This window comes from Theropithecus gelada, chromosome 17 (genome assembly GCF_003255815.1).
Source record: "Theropithecus gelada isolate Dixy chromosome 17, Tgel_1.0, whole genome shotgun sequence".
Lineage (NCBI taxonomy): Eukaryota > Metazoa > Chordata > Mammalia > Primates > Cercopithecidae > Theropithecus > Theropithecus gelada.
Genome location: NC_037685.1, coordinates 82,884,658 through 82,909,333, shown reverse-complemented (window position 1 = coordinate 82,909,333; position 24,676 = coordinate 82,884,658). Strand labels below are relative to the sequence as shown.

General features: G+C 41.1%; 1 protein-coding gene across 7 annotated transcripts in view; it reads left to right on the top strand.

Annotated features, from left to right (window-relative positions):
- Window positions 1-24,676, top strand: part of ATP7B (ATPase copper transporting beta) — an 81,128-nt gene that overhangs the window by 21,651 nt on the left and 34,801 nt on the right. For 6 of the 7 annotated variants that reach the window (XM_025364260.1, XM_025364258.1, XM_025364257.1 and 3 more), the window contains exons 2-4: window positions 17,149-18,382; window positions 21,598-21,855; window positions 23,704-23,867. In XM_025364260.1, coding sequence (XP_025220045.1) covers window positions 17,149-18,382; window positions 21,598-21,855; window positions 23,704-23,867 — 1,656 coding nt within the window. The remainder of the gene's footprint in view (window positions 1-17,148; window positions 18,383-21,597; window positions 21,856-23,703; window positions 23,868-24,676) is intronic. The other variant, XM_025364259.1, reaches the window with a different exon arrangement.

Genomic DNA, 24,676 nt, shown 5'->3' with positions numbered 1-24,676 from the left:
TATTTTGGGACGTGGTCTCTTGCTGATGCTGAGGCTGGAGTGCAGTGGCATGATCATGGCTCATAGCACCCTTGACCTCCCGGGTTCAAGTGATCTTCCTGCCTTAGCCCCCTGAATAGCTGCCACTACAGGCGCAAGCCACCGTGTCCAATTTCTCTTTTTATTTGTAAAGATGTGGTCTCCCTATGTTGCCCAGGCTGGTCTCAAACTCCTGGGCTCAAATGATCCTCCTGCCTGCCCCTCCCAAAGTACTGGGGTTATAGATGTGAGCCACCGGGCCTGGCAGCTCTATTTTTTCTAAAGCTCTGATTATAAAAGTAACATATACTCTCTATAAAAAACAAATTTATGATGGAACGAGAAGAATACAAAAAAGTATAAAGAAGAAAACCAAAGCAATCATTCTCCCAACAAATATGAATGTGTATATGTATATGTGAGTATGTTTATGTGTACATAGTGTATGTTTTTAAAATAAATATGGGATCAAATTTTACATACTATCTTATACTTTGCATTTTTTACTGAATATTTTGTAGACATTTCTATATGTCAATGTATATGTACATCTGTATTGTTATTATTATTATTGTTATTTTGAGACAGAGTCTTGCTCTGTCACCCAGGCTATAGAATGCAGTGGCATAATCTTGGCTCACTGCAACCTCCACCTCCTGGGTTCAAGTGATTCTCCTGCCTAAGCCTCCAGAGTAGCTGGGACTACAGGAACCTGCCACCATACCTAGCTAATTTTTCTATTTTTAGTAGAGATGAGGTTTCACCATGTTGCCCAGACTGGTCTCAAACTCCTGACCTCAAGTGATCCACTCACCGTGGCCTCCCAAAGTGCTGGGATTACTTGCATGAACCACACTGCCTGGCCTATATTATTTTTTATTGCAGTTCCACTTTTAAATTTAGGATTAATTTTTAGAAAGAATTTAATTATCCTTAAATAGAAGAAATTTGCAGTAGCTGATTTATGATTATAAAAACCAACCCAAAAGTGAATTTCAGTTGTGACTCAAAGTCTGTTATAAATCAGCTTTGGCACCTTGAGAACTGACATTTAGCACTTGGTATATGGTAGAAATCTTGCTCTTGTCACTTAATCATTTTAACAACTTTAGTAGGCATCATCAGTCCACCTTTAACAGATGAGAAAGTTGACCGAGAGCTTAGGTTTCCTGAAAGATTTAATCCCAGGTCGGTCTGATGACAAGTCCTTGCTTTTCCATTGGAACACTGAAGTATTATTTAATACACTGGGCGAAATAGAGTTTCGATAGTATTGGAAAACTGCTAATTCATAGTGAATGGAAAGTTAGCTTTTAGGTGGCACATTGTTCAGAAAGGACACAGGCAGCTGCTATGAATAAAACATTTAAAAATTGCTGTTTATGTCCAGTGGATTTGTTTGCTTGTATTTTGCATTTCTTATACAATGCAGAGTACATTCTGTACAATGTAGAATGAAATCATGACTTTGGGAAACCTGTTTCTTGGATTCTTCTATGTTTCAGACAGGCAGAGAGGGGAAAAAGATCTTTTTTAAAAGGCATAACTGGTAAAAATTCAAAGTCTGGAGGGCGCATTTCCCCCAACTCCCCTCCCACGTTAGAAAGTTTCCATTTGCTGATGTGAGCAGGGCTAAGCCTGGTGAGGTTCCTAGGAATTAATTATGAAAAGGGGGAAATAGGGAGGAGGGCCTTCCCCACAAATCCCCTCCAGGAGAGCACGCTAACCAGAGTAGAAGGCAGGGGCTCAGTGCTTTGGCCCGGGTGTTCCTATCAAAGGTTCCACAGATAACCTTTCAGGCCCAGGATGGTGAGCTGGAGAGGAGTGGGTGCCTGCCTCTGAGGCTCTCCCTTCTCTAGCCCTTCCTTACCTCTCTCCTCTACCTGTCTTGGCAGGTGGGAAATGGTTGGAGGTTACTAGAAACTTGTTCCAGCTGTATACAGAATTCCCCTTTGTTTCCAGAAATAACTGCTTATGCCTTCTTACTCATGACTCTGTTGACTTCTTTGGCCAAGCTTGGCTGCTGTTTTTTTTTTCTTTTTTTCTGACAGGGTCTTATTGTGTCACCCGGGTTGGAGTGCAGTTGCCGCAGATCTTTGCTTTGCTGCACTGCGACCTCCACCTCCTGAGCTCAAGGGATCCTCCCATTAGTGATCCTCCCACCCTAGCCTCCTGAGTAGCTGGGACTGCAGGTGCACATTGGCTGCTGTTTTAATTTGTCACTGTATCCTGTATCTGACAGAGTTCAGTCCATGGTATCAAGCTATTGACTGAGTGAACAAATGAATGAACTAGAAGTAGATTTGTACTGCAGCAGGGGGGATTGATGTTAGACACGTTGAACTAATGGTGACTATAAGGTTGTTAGGTAGTGGACTTAGCATTTTTAGAGACCAGAATACGGAATTTTGTTCTTAGGTAAGTGGTAGTTAGGTTCTTTTTTTTTTTCTTTAAATATGAGATGAGTCTCGCTGTGTCGCCAGGCTAGAGTGCAGTGGCGCGATCTTGGCTCACTGCAAGCTCTGCCTCCTGTGCTCAACTCAATCGATTCTTCTGCCTCAGGCTCCCAAGTAGCTGGCACTACAGGCGCATGTCACCTTGCCCAACTAATATTTGTATTTTTAGTAGAGATGAGGTTTCACCATGTTGTCCAGGACGGTCTCAATCTTTTGACCTCGTGATCCGCCTGCCTCGGCCTCCCAAAGTGCTGGGATTACAGGTGTGAGCCATGGTGCCTGGCCGGGTTCGGTTTTATTTTTACCTAGTTGAAATCAGGATGACCTGGCTGGCACAGATATATCCTTTCTAAAATAAAGGAAAAACAATAAATGAAGTGGTGTGATCTAGTCATTTAAAGAAGTTACCTATCATTATGGAATGGTCAGCATCACTATTATTTTATTTGCTTTTGTAGAGAACATTTCAAGTGGATTCTTGAATTTAGTTATTCCTAAAAGTAGTATCTGCTGGATACAAGCATTAGTAGCAAAGTATAGAAGTGTAGTTCTTTTCCTCTCTTAGATAAAGAGGACCGTCTTAATACAGTTCTGCAACTTTTTTTTTTTAACATCATGGAAGTCTTTCCACGTCAATACATGTAAATTCACCTATTTTTTAAAAATCATGACATAGATTTCTATTTGGTGGACTATATTTTATGCAGCCAGTTCTCTATAGAAGAATATTGAGTTGGTTTCCAGTTTTTCACTATTTGAATGTAGCAGCGAACATTAATATGTAATTGTATATCTGTATGGTAAAATTCCCAGAAGTGGAATTCCTAGGACAAAAGCAGTAATACTTTTTGAAGAGCAATTAGGCAAAATTTACCTTTCTACAAACAGTGGTTAAAAACTGTTTTTCCTTATACTCTTGTTTACTGTATCATCAGACTTTTAAAATTAATAAAATAACATTTATTTTATAAAAAAGATTTATTAGATACTTAATATTTCTTTTTCTAAGGATTATTTGAAGTAACATTTCACATCATGCGTTTATAGAGTAGTGCTAATTTATAAACATTAGGTTTGTATATATCTTAAAGGAATAAATTTGTTTTATGTGTCATACCTATAATTCTAGGCAGAAACCAATACTCCTTGGAGTACAGAGTAAAAAAAAAATAATAATAAAACCTCTTTGTTGGGAGAGGCTTGAAATACGGAATGTTAGTAGAGAAGATTCTGAAGCAGGGAAGTGCTGTTAATTGATAAAAGTTAGATGGAATAATTGTTACAATAGACATAATTTGACAGCAGCACATTCTCTGAAACGGTTGATTATAAACCTGTGTAGCACGAGATTGTGAATGGGTTTTCTGAGATAATATTGTGAAGTGCTCCTTGGAGAAGTTACCCCGTCTTATAGTTTGTGAATTTCTAAATTTCATTTTGTTGTATATTGAAAATAACATATTTGTATGTACATATGTAGTGAGGTTTGTTAATTTTGTTTTTAATTTTACTCACTTTTTTTTTTAGCCAAGTATCAGGTATGTTACATTTTGTTTCTCAGTAAGGGTTAATATTTTCCCTTGCTGTGCTTGAGAGAAGCAAATAGGCAATGAATAGTCATTTGCACAGAATTACCCCAAAAATTTACAGTCTGTCCTCAGAAGGGCAGAGATGGGGCTAATGCACACACAGCCCTGGCACATAGTAGGCCCTCCTATGTGTTTGAATGAATGCCTTCATTTTTAAAGTAGATACAATTTAAATAATTGACAGTGGAAAGTCTTTCTGGACCATTGTGAAACAGGGTTCAAGGACAGAGTGAAGAGCTTGGGGGAATATGTACACTAGTTTTAATGATTAGTTTGCCTTATCAGTAAAATGGAGAAAACTATGTAAAGTACTAGAACCATCCTGGGTCATGTTTGAAGATCAAATGAGGTGATGTTTGTCCTCATAGTCATTCGTTTTCAAACATGTATGATGTTCATCTTTTTTTTTTTTTTTTTTAAATTATACTTTAAGTTCTGGGGTACATGTGCAGAATGTGCAGGTTTGTTACATAGGTATACACGTGTCATGGTGGTTTGCTGCACCCATCAAACCGTCATCTACATTAGGTGGCTCTCCTATTGGTATCCCTCCCCTAGCACCCTACCCCCGACAGGCCCCAGTGTGTAATGTTCCCCTCCCTGTGTCCATGTGTTCTCATTGTTTAGCTCCCACTTACGAGTGAGAACATGCAGTGTTTGGTTTTCTGTTCTTGTGTTAGTTTGCTGAGAATGATGGTTTCCACCTTCATCCATGTGCCTGCAAAGGATGTGAACTCATCCTTTTTTATGGCTGCATAGTATTCCATGGTGTATATGTGCCACATTTTCTTTATCCAGTCTGTCATTAATGGGCATTTGAGTTGGTTCCAAGTCTTTGCTATTGTGAATAGTGCCACAGTAAACATACGTGTGCATGTGTCTTTATCATAGAATAATTTATAATCTTCTGGGTATATACCCAGTAATGGGATTGCTGGGTCAAATGGTATTTCTGGTTCTAGATCCTTGAGGAATCACCACACTATCTTCCACAATGGCTGAACTAATTTACACTCCCACCAACAGTGTAAAAGCGTTCCTATTTCTCCACATCCTCTTCAGCATCTGTTGTTTCCTGACTTTTTAATGATTGCCATCCTAAATGTCATGAGATGGTATCTCATTGTGGTTTTGATTTGCATGTCTATAATAACCAGTGACGATGAGCCTTTTTCATGTTTGCTGGCTGCATAAGTGTCTTCTTTTGAGAAATGTCTGTTCATAATCTTCGCCCACTATTTGAGGGGGTTGTTTGTTTCTTTTCTTGTAAATTTGTTTAAGTTCTTTGTAGATTCTGGATGTTAGCCCTTTGTCAGATGGATAGATTGCAGAAATTTTCTTGCATTCTGTCAGTTGCCTGTTCACTCTGATGATAGTTTCTTTTGCTCTGCAGAAGCTCTTTAGTTTAATTAGATCCCATTTGTCAATTTTGACTTTTGTTGCCCTTGCTTTTTGTGTTTTAGTCATGAAGTCGTTGCCCATGTCTATGTCCTGAATGGTACTTATGGTTTTAGGTCTTACGTTTAAGTTTTAATCCATCTTGAGTTAATTTTTGTGTAAGGTGTAAGGAAAGGGTCTAGTTTCAGTTTTCTGCATATGGCTAGCCAGTTTTCCCAAGACCATTTATTAAATAGGGAATCCTTTCCCCATTGCTTGTTTTTGTCAGGTTTGTCAAAGATCAGATGGTCGTAGATGTGTGGTGTTATTTCTGAAGCCTCTGTTCTGTTCCATTGGTCTATGTGTCTGTTTTGGTACCAGTACCATGCTGTTTTGGTTACTGTAGCCATGTAGTATAGTTTGAAGTTAGGTAGTGTGATGCCTCCAGCTTTGTTCTTTTTGCTTAGGATTGTCTTGGCTATACGGGCTCTTTTTTGGTTCCATATGAAATTTAAAGAAATTTTTTCCAATTCTGTGAAGAAAGTCAGTGGTAGTTTGATGGGGATAGCATTGAATCTGTAAATTACTTTGGGCAGTATGGCCATTTTCACGATATTGAGTCTTCTTATCCATAAGCATGTAATGTTTTTCCATTTGTTTGTGTCCTCTCTTATTTCCTTGAGCAGTGGTTTGTAGTTCTCCTTGAAGAGGTCCTTCACATCCTTTGTAAGTTGTATTCTTAGGTATTTTATTCTCTTTGTAGCAATTGTGAATGGGAGTTCACTCATGATTTGGCTGTCTATTATTGGTATATAGGAATGCTTGCGAGTTTTGCACATTGATTTTGTATCCTGAGACTTTGCTAAAGTTACTTATCAGCTTAAGGAGATTTCTGGCTGAGATAATGGGGTTTTCTAAATATACGATCATGTCATATGCAAACAGAGACAATTTGACTTCCTCTCTTCCTATTTGAATACCCTTTATTTATTTATTTCTCTTGCCTGATTGCTCTGGCCAGAACTCCCAATACTATGTTTAATAGGAGTGGTGAGAGAGGACATCCTTGTCTTGTGTCAGTTTTCAAAGGGAATGCTTCCAGTTTTTGCCCATTCACTGTGATATTGGCTCTGGGTTTGTCATAAATAGCTGTTATTAGTTTGAGATACATTCCATCAGTATCTGGTTTATTGAGAGTTTTTATTGTGAAGGGGTGTTGAATTTTGGCAAAGGCCGTCTCTGCATCTGTTGAGATAATCATTTGGTTTTTGTCATTGGTTCTGTTTATGTGATGGATTACGTTTATTGATTTGTGTATGTTGAACCAGCCTTGCATCCCAGGGATGAAGCCGACTTGATCATGGTGGATAAGCTTTTTGATGTGCTGCTGGATTCAGTTTGCCAGTATTTTATTGAGGTTTTTTGCATCAATGTTCCATCAGGGATATTGGCCTGAAATTTTCTTTTTTTTTTCTGTCTCTGCCAGGTTTTGGTGTCAGGATGATGCTGACATCATAAAATGAGTTAGGGAAGAGTCCCTCTTTTTCTATTGTTTGGAATAGTTTTAGAAGGAATGGTGTCAGCTCCTCTGTACCTCTGGTAGAATTCGGCTGTGTATCCACCTGATCGTGGACTTTTTTTGGTTGGTAGGCTATTAATTACTCCCTCAATTTCAGAACTTGTTATTTGTCTATTCAGGGATTTGACTTCTTCCTAGTTTAGACTTTGGAGGGTGTATGTGTCCAGGAATTTATCAATTTCTTCTAGATTTTCTAGTTCATTTGCATAGAGGTGTTTATAGTATTCTCTGATGGTAGTTTGTATTTCTGTGGGATTGGTGGTGATATCTCCTTTATCATTTTTTATTGCATCTATTTGATTCTTCTCTCTTTTTTCTTTATTAGTCTGGCTAGCAGTCTATCTATTTTGTTGATCTTTTCAGAAAACTAGCTCCTGGATTCATTGATTTTTTTTTTGAAGGGTTTTTTGTGTGTCTGTCTCCTTCAGTTCTGTTCTGATCTTAGTTATTTCTTGCCTTCTGGTAGCTTTTGAATTTGTTTGCTCTTGCTTCTTTAGTTCTTTTAATTGTGATGTTAGGGTGTTGATTTTAGAGCTTTGCTGCTTTCTTTTGTGGGCATTTAGTCCTAGAAATTTCCCTTTAAACACTGCTTTAACTGTGTCCCAGAGGTTCTGGCATGCTGTATCTTTGTTCTCATTGGCTTCAAAGAACTTATTTATTTCTGCCTTAATTTCGTCATTTACCCAGTAGTCATTCAGGAGCAGGTTGTTCAGTTTCCATGTAGTTTTGCAGTTTTGAGTGAGTTTCTTAATCCTGAGTTCTAATTTGATTGCACTATGATCTGAGAGACTCTTTGTTATGATTTCTGTTCTTTTGCATTTGCTGAGGAGTGTTTCACTTCAGTTATGTGGTCAATTTTAGAGTAAGTGCGATGTGGTGCTGAGAAGAATGAATATTCTGTTGATTTGGGGTGGAGAGTTCTGTAGATGTCTATTAAGTCTGTTTGGTCCAGAGCTGAGTTCAAGCCCTGAATATCCTCTTTAATTTTCTGCCTCATTGATCTGTATAGTATTGACAGTGGGGTGTTAAAGTCTCCCACTGTTATTGTGTGGGAGTCTAAGTCTTTTTGTAGGTCTCTAAGAGCTTGCTTTATGAATCTGGGTGCTCCTGTATTGGGTGCATATATATTTAGGATAGTTAGCTCTTGTTGTTGCGTCGATCCCTTTACCATTATGTAATGTCCTTCTTTGTCTTTTTTGATCTCTTTTATGAGAGACTAGGATTGCCACCCCTGCTTTTTTTTGTTTTCCATTTGCTTGGTAAATCTTCGTCCATCCCCTTATTTTGAGCCTATGTGTGTGTTTGCACATTAGATGGGTCTCCTGAATACAGCACATCGATGAGTCTTTACTCTTTATCCAATTCGCCAGTCTGTGTCTTTTAATTGGGGCATTTAGCCTGTTTACGTTGAAGGTTAATACTGTTATGTGTGAGTTTGAGCCTGTCATTATGATGCTAGCTGGTTATTTTGCCCGTTAGTTGAGGCGGTTTCTTCATAGTGTCTATGGTCTTTACAATTTGGTATGTTTTTGCAGTGGCTGATACCAGTTGTTCCTTTCCATGTTTAGTGCTTCCTTCAGGAACTCTTGTAAGGCAGGCCTAGTGGTGACAAAATCTCTTAGCATTTGCTTGTCTGTAAAGGATTTTATTTCTCCTTCGCTTATGAAGCTTAATTTGGCTGGATATGATATTCTGGGTTGAAAATGCTTTTCTTTAAGAATGTTGAGTATTGGCCCCTATTCTCTTCTGGCTTGTAGGGTTTCTACAGAGAGATCTGCTGTTAAGTCTGATGAGCTTCTCTTTGTGGGTAACCCGACCTTTCTCTCTGGCTGCCCTTAACATTTTTTCCTTCATTTCAACCTTGGTGAATCTGACAACTATATGTCTTGGGGTTGCTCTTCTTGAGGAGTATCTTTGTGGCGTTCTCTGTATTTCCTGAATTTGAATGTTGGCCTGCCTTGCTAGGTTGAGGAAGTTCTCCTGGCTAATATCCTGAAGAGTGTTTTCCAACTTGGTTCCTTTATCCCTGTCACTTTTAGGCACACCAATCAAACGTAGGTTTAGTCTTTTCACATAGTCTCATATTTCTTGGAGGCTTTGTTTGTTCCTTTTCATTCTTTTTTCTCTAATCTTGTCTTCATGCTTTATTTCATTAAGTTGATCTTCAGTCTCTGATATTCTTTCTTCCGCTTGATCAGTTCAGCTGTTGATACTCGGGTATGCTTCACAAAGTTCTTGTGCTGTGTTTTTCAGCTCCATCAGGTCATTTATGCTCTTCTCTAAACTGATTATTCTCGTTAGCAATTCCTCTAACCTTTTTTCAAGGTTCTTAGTTTCCTTGCATTGGGTTAGAACATGCTCCTTTAGCTTGGCAGAATTTTTTATTACCCACCTTCTGAAGCCTACTTCTGTCAATTTGTCAAACTCATTCTCTGTCCAGTTTTATTCCCTTACTGGCGAGGAAGTTGTGATCCTTTGGAGGAGAAGAGGCATTCTGGTTTTTGGAATTTTCAGGCTTTTTGTGCTGGTTTCTCCACATCTTCGTGGATTTATCTACCTTCGCTTTTTGATGTTGGTGACCTTTGGATGAGGTTTCTGAGTGGACGTCCTTTTTGTTGATATCGATACTATTCCTTTCTGTTTGTTAGTTTTCCTTCTAATAGTCAGGCACCTCTGCTGCAGGTCTGCTAGAGTTTGCTGGAGGTCCACTCCAGACCTTGTTTGCCTGAGTATCACCAGCAGAGGCTGCAAAACAGCAAAGATTGCTGCCTGTTCCTTCCTGGAAGCATCGTCCCAGAGGGGCACCTGCCAGATGCCAGCCGGAGCTCTCTTGTGTGAGGTATCTTTTGGCCCCTGCTAGGAGGTGTCTCCTAGTCAGGAGACACAGGGGTCAGGGACCCACTTGAGAAGGCACCCTTAGCAGAGCTCGAGCACTGTGCTGGGAGATCCACTGCTCTCTTCAGAACTGGCATGCGGGGACCTTTAAGACTGCTGAAGGCCGGGCACGGTGGCTCAAGCCTGTAATCCCAGCACTTTGGGAGGCCGAGACGGGCAGATCACGAGGTCAGGAGATCGAGACCATCCTGGCTAACCCGGTGAAACCCCGTCTCTACTAAAAAATACAAAAAACTAGCTGGGCGAGGCAGTGGGCACCTGTAGTCCCAGCTACTCGGGAGGCTGAGGCAGGAGAATGGTGTGAACCCGAGAGGCGGAGCTTGCAGTGAGCTGAGATCCGGCCACTGCACTCCAGCCTGGGCGACAGGGCAAGACTCCGGCTCAAAAAAAAAAAAAAAAAAAGACTGCTGAAGCTGCACCCACAGCTGCCCTTTCCCCCGGGTGCTCTGTCCCAGGGAGAGGGTGGTTTTATCTATAAGCCCCTGACTGGGGGCTACTGCCTTTTTTTCAGAGATGCCTGAAAAATCACATTTATTTTCTGCTTATGAAAGTAATACTTTTTAAAAAATTTAAGTTTGAAAAATTAGGAAATATGTACAGATATTTTTAAAAATCAGTATTCCATAACTCACCCAAAGGTAACCTGAATTTTCTCTGTTAATATTTAAGTATATCCCCTGTATACTTATGTTCATAGAGGTTAATATGGGACATTGATTCTTCCTCAGTGGGGGTTTTAGAGACCAACCCCCACTGGCCTGGATGCCTGGGGTGGTTTCGGTGAGATCCTTTCTTGAGTCAGGCATTATTTTTGACCTGTGCCCTCCCCTGTGAATTTGTGGCATCCAGAGAATTCTTAGATAAGGCCGAGCAAGGCAGTACTCATTCCAGATATTCAGGATGTACGTGGTCCAGAGCTGTTGTCTCCTCTGACTTGTGTCCAGCCTTCTCCTGTAAGTGTGGTTGCCTTATTAGGGATATCAAGGAAAGTGGAGCAAGTGTGGATATTCTGCTGTAGTTTTTCTGAGGTGACAGATACTGGTGGGTGAAGCCAGGGCTCAGGCAGCTCAGCTCTCTTGCATGTTAGTCTGGCTTGCTGCTTGCAGGTATGGCTGTTTATTTTCATTTCACTTTTCTGCATTGTGTTCTCTTCCTATAATTAACATGGCTAAAAAGAAAAGGTTACTCTAAAAGTTGTTTTTAAAAAATATAGAGCCTCCCGGATTTCTGAGCAGCATTTGAATCCCAGCTGTTACTTACGTTGATTTGTGCTCTTGGATAAACTTCTGAGTCAGTTTCAACAGTGAAATGGTGATAATACCTCCTTCTAGAATTGTCCTAAGCATGAGGAATATAAAATGCCATCCTCATAAAATAACACTCAGAATCATTAATTATTTGTTATTATTCGATCTGTGTGCATTTGAAAGAATCCGGACTTTTTTGTATTTTGAATCCCATGAAAGTTCAGATGTATTAAGTTGTATCAGGGGAGGTGATGTATTGGAAAAGTTGCATGCACGTATAACATGTTTGCCTCATAAGTTGTTATGGGTGTTACACATCCTTCAAAGTGAAACAATTCTTGCGGATAGGCGGCAGGGGATTGAGTGATATCCTATTTAAGGTTGATGGGAATCCAAGAGTGATCAGGAGACCTCCGAAGTGGCTAGTGGTCCTTCACTTGTGCATGGGTTAGTATTTTTTGATTTGTGATCACAGCCACTTTCTAACAAGGCATGTTGTTTCTGCTTTTTCACTATCAGATTGGCTTTGAAACCCTTCATCAAAACATGTCACCCAGTTTCTGATTTCTTCATATCAGAATGGCTTCTCCAGAGATTTCGTTTTCCTTTCTGGCTTCGTCTTGGTGAATCAATAGTTATTTTTTTAACCTATATTTTATTTTACAAGCCCTGGCACTCTCAGCAAATTCCATGTGACTTGGGTACCTAGAGAGAGAATTGAAATTCACTTTTGGACTCCCTTCTGTGGCCTCCTGTGCTTCCAGTCCTTTCTCATCCTGATGTCTACCATCATTTATCAAAAATTCAAAAGCTAGAAAAAGTCATTCTGAAGCCTGGTGTTGGGTCTGCAGAAAATGTCCTGTATATCTGTCTGCAAGGAGTGCAGAATCTAGTGGGATTTAGATAAACTAGGCTTTCACAAGGCTTTCTGGGATACCCATGTAGAACCCTGGCCTGCTGTGCGTTTCTATGACTCTTTGATGAACCCTTAAATCTAAACCTTTGTTTGTTTTTTAAAACTCATCAGGAGAATTTTTTCCCCCAAAGATCATCTTAATTGAAGAACTGAGTTAAAAGCATACATATGCCCTGTGTCTACACTTAAAACTATCCAAACACTATCAGTTGTTTAATGAGGTTGTTCCTAGACCAACAGATACTCTAGTGTTTTGTAGAGATATGTTGTTTGCAAGGCTTTGTCTTCTGTAACTGCTTTGCCTTAAAAACCTGTGTGTCTAGAAAGGGGGGCCTCTGAGTAGTGTTTGATAATAAGAAATTGCTTTCAGTACTTCTCCACACCATTTTGGCAGAAACGTAGAATCAACAGTCTAGAAATTAAAAGCCACTGTTGTGGTTTGAGGTTTGTTAAGTTGTGTAGTTGGAACGAGGACCAAAAAATGTAAATTGGGTAGTATATCATGAGGGATTTGTTTTTCCTACAAACTAGGTGTTTGAGGGTTATGTCTTATTATGAGGAAGAGGTTTTGCTTAATAAGGTAGTATATGAAAATGAATGTCTTTGAATATCTTCTTAGTTTTTCTTTTATCCTTGGTTCCTTTTTAATTAAACAAGTATTTAATTAACACGAACTACAATCAAGTCACTGTTCTGAGTGTTCTTTGTGCTCATGTTATTTTAATTTTAAATTAATATTTAGGTTTTGGTAATGTGTGTATTGTACAGTAAGATATACAGTGAAAGTAATTCTTCTCTGTATCCCAGCCACCTGGTCCCCGTCAGCTGCCTAATCTTCCTCAAATTCTCTACTAGCTTCTGCATTGTCCCAGAGATAATCTATGCCTATACAAGCATCCATTTGTATGATATTCTCTTGTTGCACACAGGTAGCACCGTGATAGAATTGTAGTGAACTACAAGCCCTTGTATTCAAGCTCGGTGTAATTCCTGCCCATATTGACTGTGCCTGGCTGTGTGACTGGTTTTGGCCAATGGGAGTTAACAAGTGTTATGCAAACAGACGCTTGATAAGAGCTAGCACTTTGAAATGTGTTCTAGAGGAGTGCTTGCTATTGTGACACCCCCTGTCAGTACCTAGAAGCCCCCAGCTATGAGGTCCCCACCTAGTCATAAAGAGAAGCCACATGAAAGAGAACTGGGTCCCTGCCAACAACCTCAGCTGAGCCCCTAGACAGCAGCAAGCATCCACTTGGCAGCCATGTCATGAATGAACCATCTTCTTGGAAGTGGAACTGCCAACCCCATTCAGGCCACCTCCAGTGGTGCTATGTGGAGAAGAGACAAGCTTTCCCTGCCAAGCCCTGTACAAATTGAAAAATTGTGAGCTGTTGCAAGTAAGCTACTAAATTTGGTTTGTCATGTAGCAACAGATAACAAACACATACTATATATATGGTATTTTCTGTGCCTTGCTTTTGTTGCTGAGCAGTATATTAGATATCAGCTTATTTCAGTACATACAGAGCCACATCATTCATTTTAAGAGCTGAATAATATTCCATTTATGGCTGAACAATAATTAACTAGCCTCTTATTGACAGATGTTGATGTTTCTAATCTTTCGCAGCATTTAATATCTCCATGGCATGCTTCCTTTTGCCCATGAACAAATATATTTATTGGGTAAATTCTTAGAAGTAGAGTTGCTGAGTAAAAGAGTACGTAAATTTGTAATTTTAATAGGTATTGCAAGTTGCCCTCCAGAGAGGTTACACTCCCACTAGCAATGTAGGAGGACTGTGCACTGCAGCAAATGGTGAGCACTGTACCACAATGTGGTTGGAATGTTACATTTCTCTTTAATATTTTCTCATGTATTTAAAAAACCACATGCATTTCCTTTTTGATGAACTGTCTTCTTTTTTGTTTGGATTGTTGGCCTTTTGCTTTTTTGGAGGAATTCTGTGTGTATTAAAGAAATTGGCTCTTAATGTATGCTATGTGAAGCAAATCTTTTGTCCCCCAGTTATTTATCTTTTGACTTCATTTGAGTAATTTTTTGTCCTTATTGTATTTAGTTATGTCAAATTTTTTATAGCTTTTGGATTTTCTTGGTTTTTATTCTGGTTTGTTTGTCATATTTAGGCTTTTCTCAATTTGAGATTATTGTAGATATTCTCCTATGTTTTCTTCTAGTGTTTTTGTTATTTCTTTTTTACATCTTAATCTTTGATCTGCCTGAAATGTCTTTTGACATATAGGTTTCCAGATAGGTGTCCGAGGTGGCTAGTCAGTTGTCTGTTAATATTGTTACACCATGTCATCCTTATTATACAGTCATGTGCCTCATAATGATGTTTTAGTCAATGATGGACTGCACATATGACACTGGTCCCGTGATATTACAATGAAACTGAAAAATTCCTATTGCCTAGTGATCTCACAGCTGTTATAATGTCATAGTAATGCATTACTCATGTAGTTTTGGTGAGCTGGTGTAAACCAACCTACTGTACTGCCAGTCATATAAAAATAGAGCACATACAATTCTGTACAGTACATAATACTTGATAATGATAATAAATGTGTTACTGGTTTATGTATTTACTATACTCTTCATTGTTATTTTCGAGTGTACTCCTTCTACGTATAAAAAGAAAAAGTTAACTGTAAAATAGCCTTAAGCAGGTCCTAGGAGGTATCCAGAAGAAGGTGTTGTTATTATAGGAGATGACAGCGCCATGCCTGTTATCGCCCCGAAGACCTTCCAGTGGGAGAAGATGTAGAGATGGAAGACAGTTATATTGATGATCCCGACCATGTGTAGGCCGAGGCTAATGTATGTGTTTGTGTCTTAGTTTTTAACAAAAAGGCTTAGTTTAAAAATAAAAAATTTTAACACTTATAGGATAAGTATATAAAGAAAGAAAATTTTATACAGCTGTCCAGTGTGTTTGTGCTTTAAGCTAAGTGTTATTACAAAAGAGTCAAAAGTAAAAAAAAAAAAAAAATTAAACGTTTATGAAGTAAAGTTACAGCAAGCCGAGGTTAATTAATAAATTATTATTATTTTTTCAGAGACAGGGTCTTGTTTTGTCTCCCAGGCTAGAGTATAGTGGTGCAGTCATAGCTCACTGTAACCTTGAACTCCTGGGCTCAAGCAGTCCTCCTGCCTCGGCCTCCCAAAGCATTGAGATTACGATGAGCCACTGTGTCTGGCTATGTTAATTTATTGCTGAAGAAAGAAAAATATTTTTTATAAATTTAGTGAGCCTAAGTATACAGTGTTTATAAAATCGACAGTAGTGCAGTGTCCTAAATCTTCACATCTACTCACCACTCATTCACTGACTCACTCAGAGCAACTTCCAGTCCTGCAAGCTCCATTCATGATAAGTGCCCCATACACGTGCACCATTTTTAAAATCTTTTATATTGTGTTTTTACTGTACCTTTTCTATGTTCAGCTATGTTTAGATACACAAGTACTTACCATTGTGTTACGATTGCATGCAGTATTCAGTACAGTAACATGCTGTATAGATGTGTGGCCTAGGAGCAACAGGCTATCCCATACAGCTCAGGTGTGTGTAGTAGGCTACATCATCTAGGTGTAAGTGACTCCATGATGGTCACACAAGGATGAAGTCACAAGCATGACTCATTTCTCAGAATGTGTCACCATCCTTAAACAACATTGTTAAACATTCACGTATTTACTGAATTCAGCAATATCTTTTAAACTGCTGTCCCCCGAATTACTTAATTATTCCTCTTTTCTCTTAGGAAATGCTACAGTGAATATTTACAATTCCATGTAATTATTAATCCCAAACCTTTGTGGATATAGAAATCAACATTTATATAGTCTGCATTTTAGAAGTTATTTAAACATTTGTGTTGTTAAGCTGCTCAAAAGCCAGTTGGCAAGGTCTGCATTTTATGCACAGGAAAAAGGAGAAGATCATTCCATGTAAAGGAGATTCACCTGAAGACAAGCAGGATTGTGTACAAATAGGGAGAAATGTGCTTTTTTGTGATGTGTCATATATAAAGGTCTGTTTCCAAATTTCTGAAGCACGTAGAAGTTCTGGTGTAAAAAGTATATCTAGTTAAGACAGCTGCAGGCTGGGAGCCTGTGAAAGGAAGATTTTGCTTGTTAATAGAATGACTGAGACTACATCATCCTGTGTAGAAACCAGGAAATAACACTTGTACTGTGTTGTGTTAAGAAAACAGGTTCTTTAATTAAGTGATGCACCTGAAATTTCAGGTAATGGCTACAGCTCTCCTGAACACCCAGGAGGACGGTGACACTGAGTCACAGGCAGAACTATGAAGTTCCTCGTGAAACTCAACTTCCTGTTCTTCCAGCCTTTCCCCTCCTGCCCCTCGGCTCAGCCACAGGTGCTCATTAAACCTCGCCCAGGGAGCATACCTCCAAAGCTTTTTCACAGGCTTGTGGCCCACCTTTGGATTCCGACTGTGTGGGCCTGGAAAGTCTGCATTTGGAGCGTGTACCTGAAGGGTGTTAAGCACATTTAACCTCTGCTATGATAATCAGACAGACACCCCTAGAAAGAGATATAGAAGTAAGGTGTTGCCTCTTCTGGGGTTTTTATTTCCTCAGGACCCCCAAAGTTTGAGTTGAAGGGACTAAGTTCTGTGGGGAGGTATCAGCCAGAGGTGGGGACCTCTTTGGGGATACCTGTGCCTTCCCACTGTGAGCCGCTGTGCCCTCTGCCTCTGCTGCAGGCCGGCCGTGCTGCGTTCCATGTGTAAAACCGTGTCATGCTTTCCTTCTTTCCCTCAGAATCCTCCACGTCTGTTGTGTGAGAATGACATTTCACTAAGGAGGACAGACAGTTAGCTTCTGTCAGAGAAGAATGTCAGAGCCCTTCATTTTATAGATGATGCCTTTAGCTTGCTTTCTGTGTATTTTGTGTTCTTCTGCCCTTGGGATGTTTTGACACCAGTGGCATTGTTTTCCATTTTCTCAGTGCCGGAGAAGCTGGGATGTTGTAGAAAATATTTAAAGGATAAAAAATGTTATTTCTTTTCGTTTTAGATCTTATCTAAGCTTTCTTTGCCTACCCGTGCCTGGGAACCAGCAATGAAGAAGAGTTTTGCTTTTGACAATGTTGGCTATGAAGGTGGTCTGGATGGCCTGGGCCCTTCTTCTCAGGTGGACACCAGCACAATCAGGATCTTGGGCATGACTTGCCAGTCATGTGTGAAGTCCATTGAGGACAGAATTTCCAGTTTGAAAGGCATCGTGAGCATGAAGGTTTCCCTGGAACAAGGCAGTGCCACTGTGAAATATGTGCCATCAGTTGTGAGCCTGCAACAGGTTTGCCATCAAATTGGGGACATGGGCTTCGAGGCCAGCATTGCAGAAGGAAAGGCAGCCTCCTGGCCCTCAAGGTCCTTGCCTGCCCAGGAGGCTGTGGTCAAGCTCCGGGTGGAGGGCATGACCTGCCAGTCCTGTGTCGGCTCCATTGAAGGCAAGGTCCGGAAACTGCAAGGAGTAGTGAGAGTCAAAGTCTCACTCAGCAACCAAGAGGCTGTCATCACTTATCAGCCTTATCTCATTCAGCCTGAAGACCTCAGGGACCATGTAAATGACATGGGATTTGAAGCTGCCATCAAGAACAAAGTGGCTCCCTTAAGCCTGGGACCAATTGATATTGAGCGGTTAGAAAGCACTAACCCAAAGAGACCTTTATCTTCTGCTAACCAGAATTTTAATAATTCTGAGACCTTGGGACACCAAGGAAGGAATGTGGTCACCCTCCAACTGAGAATAGATGGAATGCACTGTAAGTCTTGCGTCTTGAATATTGAAGAAAATATTGGCCAACTCCTAGGGGTTCAAAGTATTCAAGTGTCCTTGGAGAACAAAACTGCCCAAGTACAGTATGACCCTTCTCGTACCAGCCCCGTGGCTCTGCAGACGGCTATTGAGGCACTTCCACCTGGGAACTTTAAAGTTTCTCTTCCTGATGGAGCCGAAGGGAGTGGGACAGATCACAGGTCTTCCAGTTCTCATTCCCCTGGCTCCTCCCCAAGAAACCAGGTGCAGAGCACATGCAGTACCACTCTGATTGCCATTGCCGGCATGACCTGTGCATCCTGTGTCCATACCATTGAAGGCATGATCTCCCAACTGGAAGGTGTGCAGCAAATATCAGTGTCTTTGGCCGAAGGGATTGGAACAGTTCTTTATAATCCCTCTGTAATTAGCCCAGAAGAACTCAGAGCTGCTATAGAAGACATGGGATTTGAGGCTTCATTTGTTTCTGGTATGTAGTTGATGTGTGTTTGAGGTATGTCCTGAGCTTGTCTCCTTTTCTCTTTGTGTCTAATAGCTCCTGGATGGTGGCGTAGGTGAGCCCTGCTCCCCGCCTCGCATGTCAGCAGTTGAACAAAATCCTGCAAACTTTCCTTGCATGTTAAATTTGTTAAGATAGAGGAAATACAATCTCCAAGCATCTAGATTTTGCTTTTCATATAGTTGGGATTTTGTATTAGTCTGTTTTGTGTTGCTTATAACAGAATGGCTGAATTTGGGTAATTTATAAAGATACTGAATTTATTTCTTATAGTTACTGAGAAGTCTAAGGTTGAGGGCCACATCTGGTGAGAGCCTGCTGCCAGTAGGGACTCTGGTGTCACAGGGTATCACATGGCAGAGCTGCTGAGCATGCTCACATGGTTGCTCAGGTGGCTCTTCTTCTTTTTAGAAAGCCTCGATGCCACTCTTCTGATAACCCATTAATCCATGAGTGGATTAGTCCATTCATGAGGGTAGAACCCTCATGATCCGGTCACCTCTTAAAGCCCTCACCTTTTAACACTGCCACGTTGAGGATTATGTTTCCAGTATATGAAATTTGGGGGACACATTCAAACTATGGCTGACTGGAATGCTAAACTCCTTGGATTTGGGCTTCTTTCCTAGAGAGAATTCTGATTCTATATCCTGAAATAGAACACTATGGGACCATCCAGGCCCTTTTCTTACCAAGAGAACTATTATCACCTTCCCAAAATATTTTATTGCTAGACAACAGAACCTTTGTGTCATAACCTAGAGGCTATGCTGGTAAAAATGAGAGTTAAGGAAAGGATTTATCAATGATGTTTCTCTCCCCATTTGATGAATATAAGAGAAGAAGTAAAGGTGAGGGAGCCATCAGGCTTTTTTATTTTTTAATTAAAAATTTAAAAAAATTTTTTTAGAGACACGGTCTTGCCCTGTTGTCCAGGATGGAGGATAGTGACATGATCATAGGTCACCACAGCCTTGAACCGCTGGGCTCAGGCCATCCTCGCACCTCAGCCTCCTGAGTAGCTGGGACTACAGGTGTGCACCACCACACCTGGTTCATTTTTTTATTTTTATGTTTTTGTAGAGACACGGTATTGCTATGTTCCCCAGGCTGGTCTTGAACTCCTAGCCTCTAGCAGTCCTCCTGCCTCAGCCTCCCAAAGTGCTGGGATTCCAGGCATGAGCCACTATACTCAGCCACCGTCATGGGTTTTAATCAGAGGAAGCACGAAGTCAGATTATATTTTAGAAGACCAGTGTGGTGTCACGGTACAGTGTCCGTTGAGGCAGTGAGACCACATAGGAGGACAGGTGAGAAAGAGGTGGGTTTGAAAGACATTCAGGAGGGCAGCTCCACCAGGCTTGGCGTCACCAAGAGGGGTGTGTAATGGGGAGGGCCATGGAGGAAAGGGGTAACTGGGATGAGCCCCTAGCTGAGATGCTGGAGGACAGTGGAATAGAAGGGCCTTGAATTTTGAGGGAGAGTGTCAGGCTGGAAATGCAGAATTGAGTGTGGGAAGATGACAGAGACCTAGGAAGAGTGACTGTGGGATGGGAAAGAAGCAGAGGGAGGGGGAGGGGTCTCCTAGTCACCCTGGACATAATGCAAGCTGCAGAGGCCAAAGTCTGAGTCGTATCTTCCCGGGTTAACTAGGGGAGGCCGTTGGAGACCTCGGCAGCTGCTTCAGGACCCTGGGAAGGTGGGAGCCCAGCCTGGCTGGTGGTAAGGGTGGAGACCACTAGTAGCTTAAATTAGGGATAAAGAGGGTGATAGGTGAGTGGAGATGGTTGAGAGAAATGCTGAAGGTAAGGAGGGAAGGGGCACATGTTGTGAGGGGCAGCTTGTGGGTGGTGTGTTGTAACCGATTAGGTCCCAGACATGGGCCCTGCACGTGCGTGTCTTGTGGACTGGACCAGGACATGGCTGGCTTCCTCGGCCTTTTGCCTGGAGCTCGGTACTGTAGGGAGCAGCGGGCCCAGCATTAGAAAGAGCTGCCTTTGACGGCACAGGCAAGCCCACCAGCAGCTCAGTGCTCAGGGATGGCTGGACTTTGGTTTCCCACATCGTTTCTTGTGGTCACTGAGATAAAGTTTGTTCCTTGAAAAGTTCACTCAGCTGTGAGTGTTTTCTGCCTCCCCTCTGTGCCCACAGCACACACCCACTGCTGAAGGGAGCGGACATTCGTGTGAAGTGGCCTGGCCCTGTGTTGTGCTTTGTCTTTTGTACCAAGTTTCAGGAAGGAGTTTCTTTAAAACAAAAATCAATAAGGAAAACACAGTAGAACAGTAAATCCTGTACACAAAAGGTGAGAAATGTAGTATAAGGTAAACATCTGCCTGTTTTTGTGTGATGTTTAAAGTCTTTCAACCGTGCAATCAGGTAAAAAGAAGTTAGCATGAAGTGGTAAAAAGAAATTAGCGTTAAGCTACATATTACAGAATAACTGGATTTGATTAAATAAACCTAGAAAGAAAAGAACAGTGATTTTTTTTTTGATTGGGCAGGATTATGAGAATTATGTTCAGCCCAAGAGGTATTTAGGGTATCAGACTTAGCAAATAAAAATATAGGACATCTACTTAAATTTTAATTTTTCATAAACAATGAATGATGTTTTAGTATAAACATGTCCCGCTCAATATTCATGACATATGTATAGTAAAAATTATTTATTGTTTGTCTGAAAGTCAAATTTAACTGGATGTCTTGTATTTTACCTGGCAACTTTAATTTAGAATAAACCATTAGTGTGCCAGTTTGTATTTGAAGAGCCGTTCTCGATTGATTAGGAGCTCCTTGAGGACAGCCTTGCGGTCAGCGTGATTTGTTTCTCCTTGGACTCAATAGCACCCCGCATGCAGTAGGTATTCCTGAAGGAAATGAAAGTTAAGGTGAAGTTACAGGGTAGCTCAGTGGAGGGATTTAATACAGAGAACTATTTACAAAGGTGTTAGAGAGCTGGAAATCCAAATACGCAATGGGAAGAACCCCACAGATTAACAACAGCAGGAAGCCCCCTCCTCCATGGTGGCTGAGGAACAAGGTAGTTACTGGAGCCCAGGGGCTGAGGCTGCTTGGTGGGAGCCAGGACCATGAACCCTCATCAAGAGCCCTGAAACCTTCTTGTTCTGAAAAACATATTATTTGTTCTTCTGATTTGAATATTTTCTGACATTTTATCCTAGAAAACTGTTCTACTAGCCCTCTTGGAGACCACAGTGCTGGGAATTCCATGGTGCAAACTACAGGTGGTACACCTACATCTGTGCAGGAAGTGGCTCTCCACGCTGGGAGTCTCCCTACAAACCATCTCCCGGACATCTGGGCAAAGTCCCCACAATCAACCAGAGCAGTGGCACCGCAGAAGTGCTTCTTACAGATCAAAGGCATGACCTGTGCGTCCTGTGTGTCCAACATAGAAAGGAATCTGCAGAAGGAAGCTGGTAAGAGGTGAACGCCCATCTTGAACTTAGGAATGCTGCTTGTAGACCTCATATTCTCCCTTCAGAATATCCAGCAACTGTGTTTATCAGTAGCCCTGATAACCAGGTAGCAAGTTCATTATATAGCATAGATGTTTGTCTAATGTCCTTGTATAACTGGCAGTCTGTTCTTTAGGAAGTATTTAGTTTGAGATAAAATATATCTCTGAGTAAGTTAGCCATTGAAAATCCAGTTTAAAGGTCATGGTACCTTCTATGGATAGACTTCTCAATTAGATTGTGCTAGTATTATTCCATATTTTGTTCCCTCCCATCCCATCAACCCCTTACTATAAAATGAATAAATAACCTGCATTTTGTATAGAAGTTCCAATTTCAAATATTCTTTCTTATTGTTCCTGTAAACCAGAGAGTGTTTGCAGAAACAACAGGACAGAAATGTGTGGAAATGTCAAAGTTTTGTCCTCCAGAATGCATTTCCAATACTTTTAAACTTGAAAGTACAACAAAATTCTGTCCCATTTGTTTGGAAAATTTAACCATGACTCTACCATGCCACCAGAATCACTTTCTCTTTTCTTACCCAGTGATGTGTCTTTTTACTTGAACTCCCTGGCCCTTAGAATCAACCCTGAATTCAGATGACATGTTTTTCCAGCCTCTTGTTCACTATGCATTATAGCTTCCTGCAGCTCTAGAGTGACTGCTAGCAGATAGAGGTGTTAATAGGAGATCATTTGTTATCCATGGTCTGACTGCTCATAAAATTAGCCTATAATCTCCTGTAGCCTATGTTTCTGTTCCTGACTTGAATCCTCATTTTTATCCCGTGTGGCATCCTTTCTGAAGCACTTCATTCCTTTCATTTATTTGCATGAGGCTTTTTTTCCCATGTTACACTAACACAATAGTGTTAGCAAGATTGTGGGATTTCTTTTTCATACCTGAAAGTCATTAGAAACTATAAAATAGTAAGGAAAACCACTTTTGAAAATTCTTTGTTTTTTCCTTGTATGAAAGTGTCTGGAGGAAAAAAAAAAAAGATATCCTTTCTGTAACAGCAGTCAATAACTGCAGACCACACTACTTACTCCATTGGTGTCTTCTAAAGCCTGAGTGAGAATGTGTCCATATGCTGGCAGCATGAGCATCACCTGGGGGCTGGATGGACCTGCAGAACTCAAACCTCCTCCTAGACCGACTAGTCAGAAGCTCTATTTTAACAGGGTCCTCGGGTGATTCATATGTCCATTAAAGTTTGAGAAGCATTGTTCTTCTAGAATAGTGGCTGTCAAACTTCCCTGTACATTAGGATCACCTGGGGAACTTTTCTTAAAAAAGTGATGCCTTGGGAGGCTGAGGCGGGCAGAACATGAGGTCAGGAGTTCAAGACCAGCCTGACCAACATGGTGAAACCCCATCTCTACTAAAAATACAAAAATTAGCCAGGCATGGTGGCACATGCCTGTAATCCCAAATACTCAGAAGGCTGAGGCAGGAGAATCGCTTGAACCCTGGAGGTAGAGGTTGCAGTGAACTGAGATCATGCCACTGCACTCCAACCTGGGTGACAGAATGAGACTCCATCTCAAAAAAAAAAAAAAAAAAGAAAGAAATAAAGATGCCTGCCACCTACCCTGAGAGACTCTGATTAGGTTGGTCTGGGTTAGAGACCAGACATCGTGATTGTTAAAGGCTCTCCAAGCAATCCTCATGTGCAGCTGTGTTTGAAAACTGCTGTTCTAGAGGATTCTGGGAAGATGTGTTTCTTTGTTCAGTTATGTTATCTGTGTCACCCTGGAGGTCCTGCCCACCCAGAGTGTTACAGCCGTGACCTGATGATTCCAGGTGTTCTCTCCGTGTTGGTTGCCTTGATGGCAGGAAAGGCAGAGGTCAAATATGACCCGGAGGTCATTCAGCCGCTCGAGATAGCTCAGTTGATCCAGGACCTGGGCTTTGAGGCAGCAGTCATGGAGGACTCCGCAGGCTCCGATGGCAACATTGAGCTGACAGTAAGTACGGTGGGTGCGTTTCGGGGTTACAGGCTTCTTCTGACAATTTGCATTTTGGACAGCATCCATCTTTGTGATTAGTAAATTTCCCCATCTTGGACATGTCTGGTTTGTTGTTGTTGGGTATTTTGTTTGTTTCACCTTCCTTTGAAGCCAACGACAATGTTCATTTTGAGAAAGGTCAGTTACGTTAAAGAGTCATGGGGAGGATCCCACTGAGAGTATTCGGGGTGTTAGGAGGAAGAGATGATGAGCTGCAGGAGTATAGAAGAAAGAGGAATTAAAGATGGTGGACTGCCCTGAGCTGGGTGGTTAGGGGGAGTTGAACATGAACACAGTCTTTCAAACCTAAAAAGAAACTAGCATGCCTGCAACTATCTCAAGGCAGTAGAGGGAAGTCCATGTGGTAGCAAGTGCTGTTCTAAGAGAAAAGGACTTATGATAGGTGCATGGCTGTCTAGAGGGCCAAAGTGCTCCACAACACTCAGTCTGAGGGGAATGTTCCAGGTGGTGATTGTTGCCAGTGTTTTAGGTGGGGAGGTATTGTTTCCCATCTGTCTACATGCCAACACATTATCGGAAACAATGGGTGTATCTGATGCATAGAACATGCTATGTTTGAAAGCACTTCTGTACTTTTTGTATAGCTCTTTTTGTGTAAGCAGAGGGAGACTTAGAATAACTCACAGAGAATTGAACGATGCTGCTTCACCCATGTCATCAGAGGGTTTCTACTTCCTTTGTGTGTTTTGTCAGTCATTAGTGGTAACTGGATGTTTGAGGGGAAAGCATTGAGGACACAGAGGCCT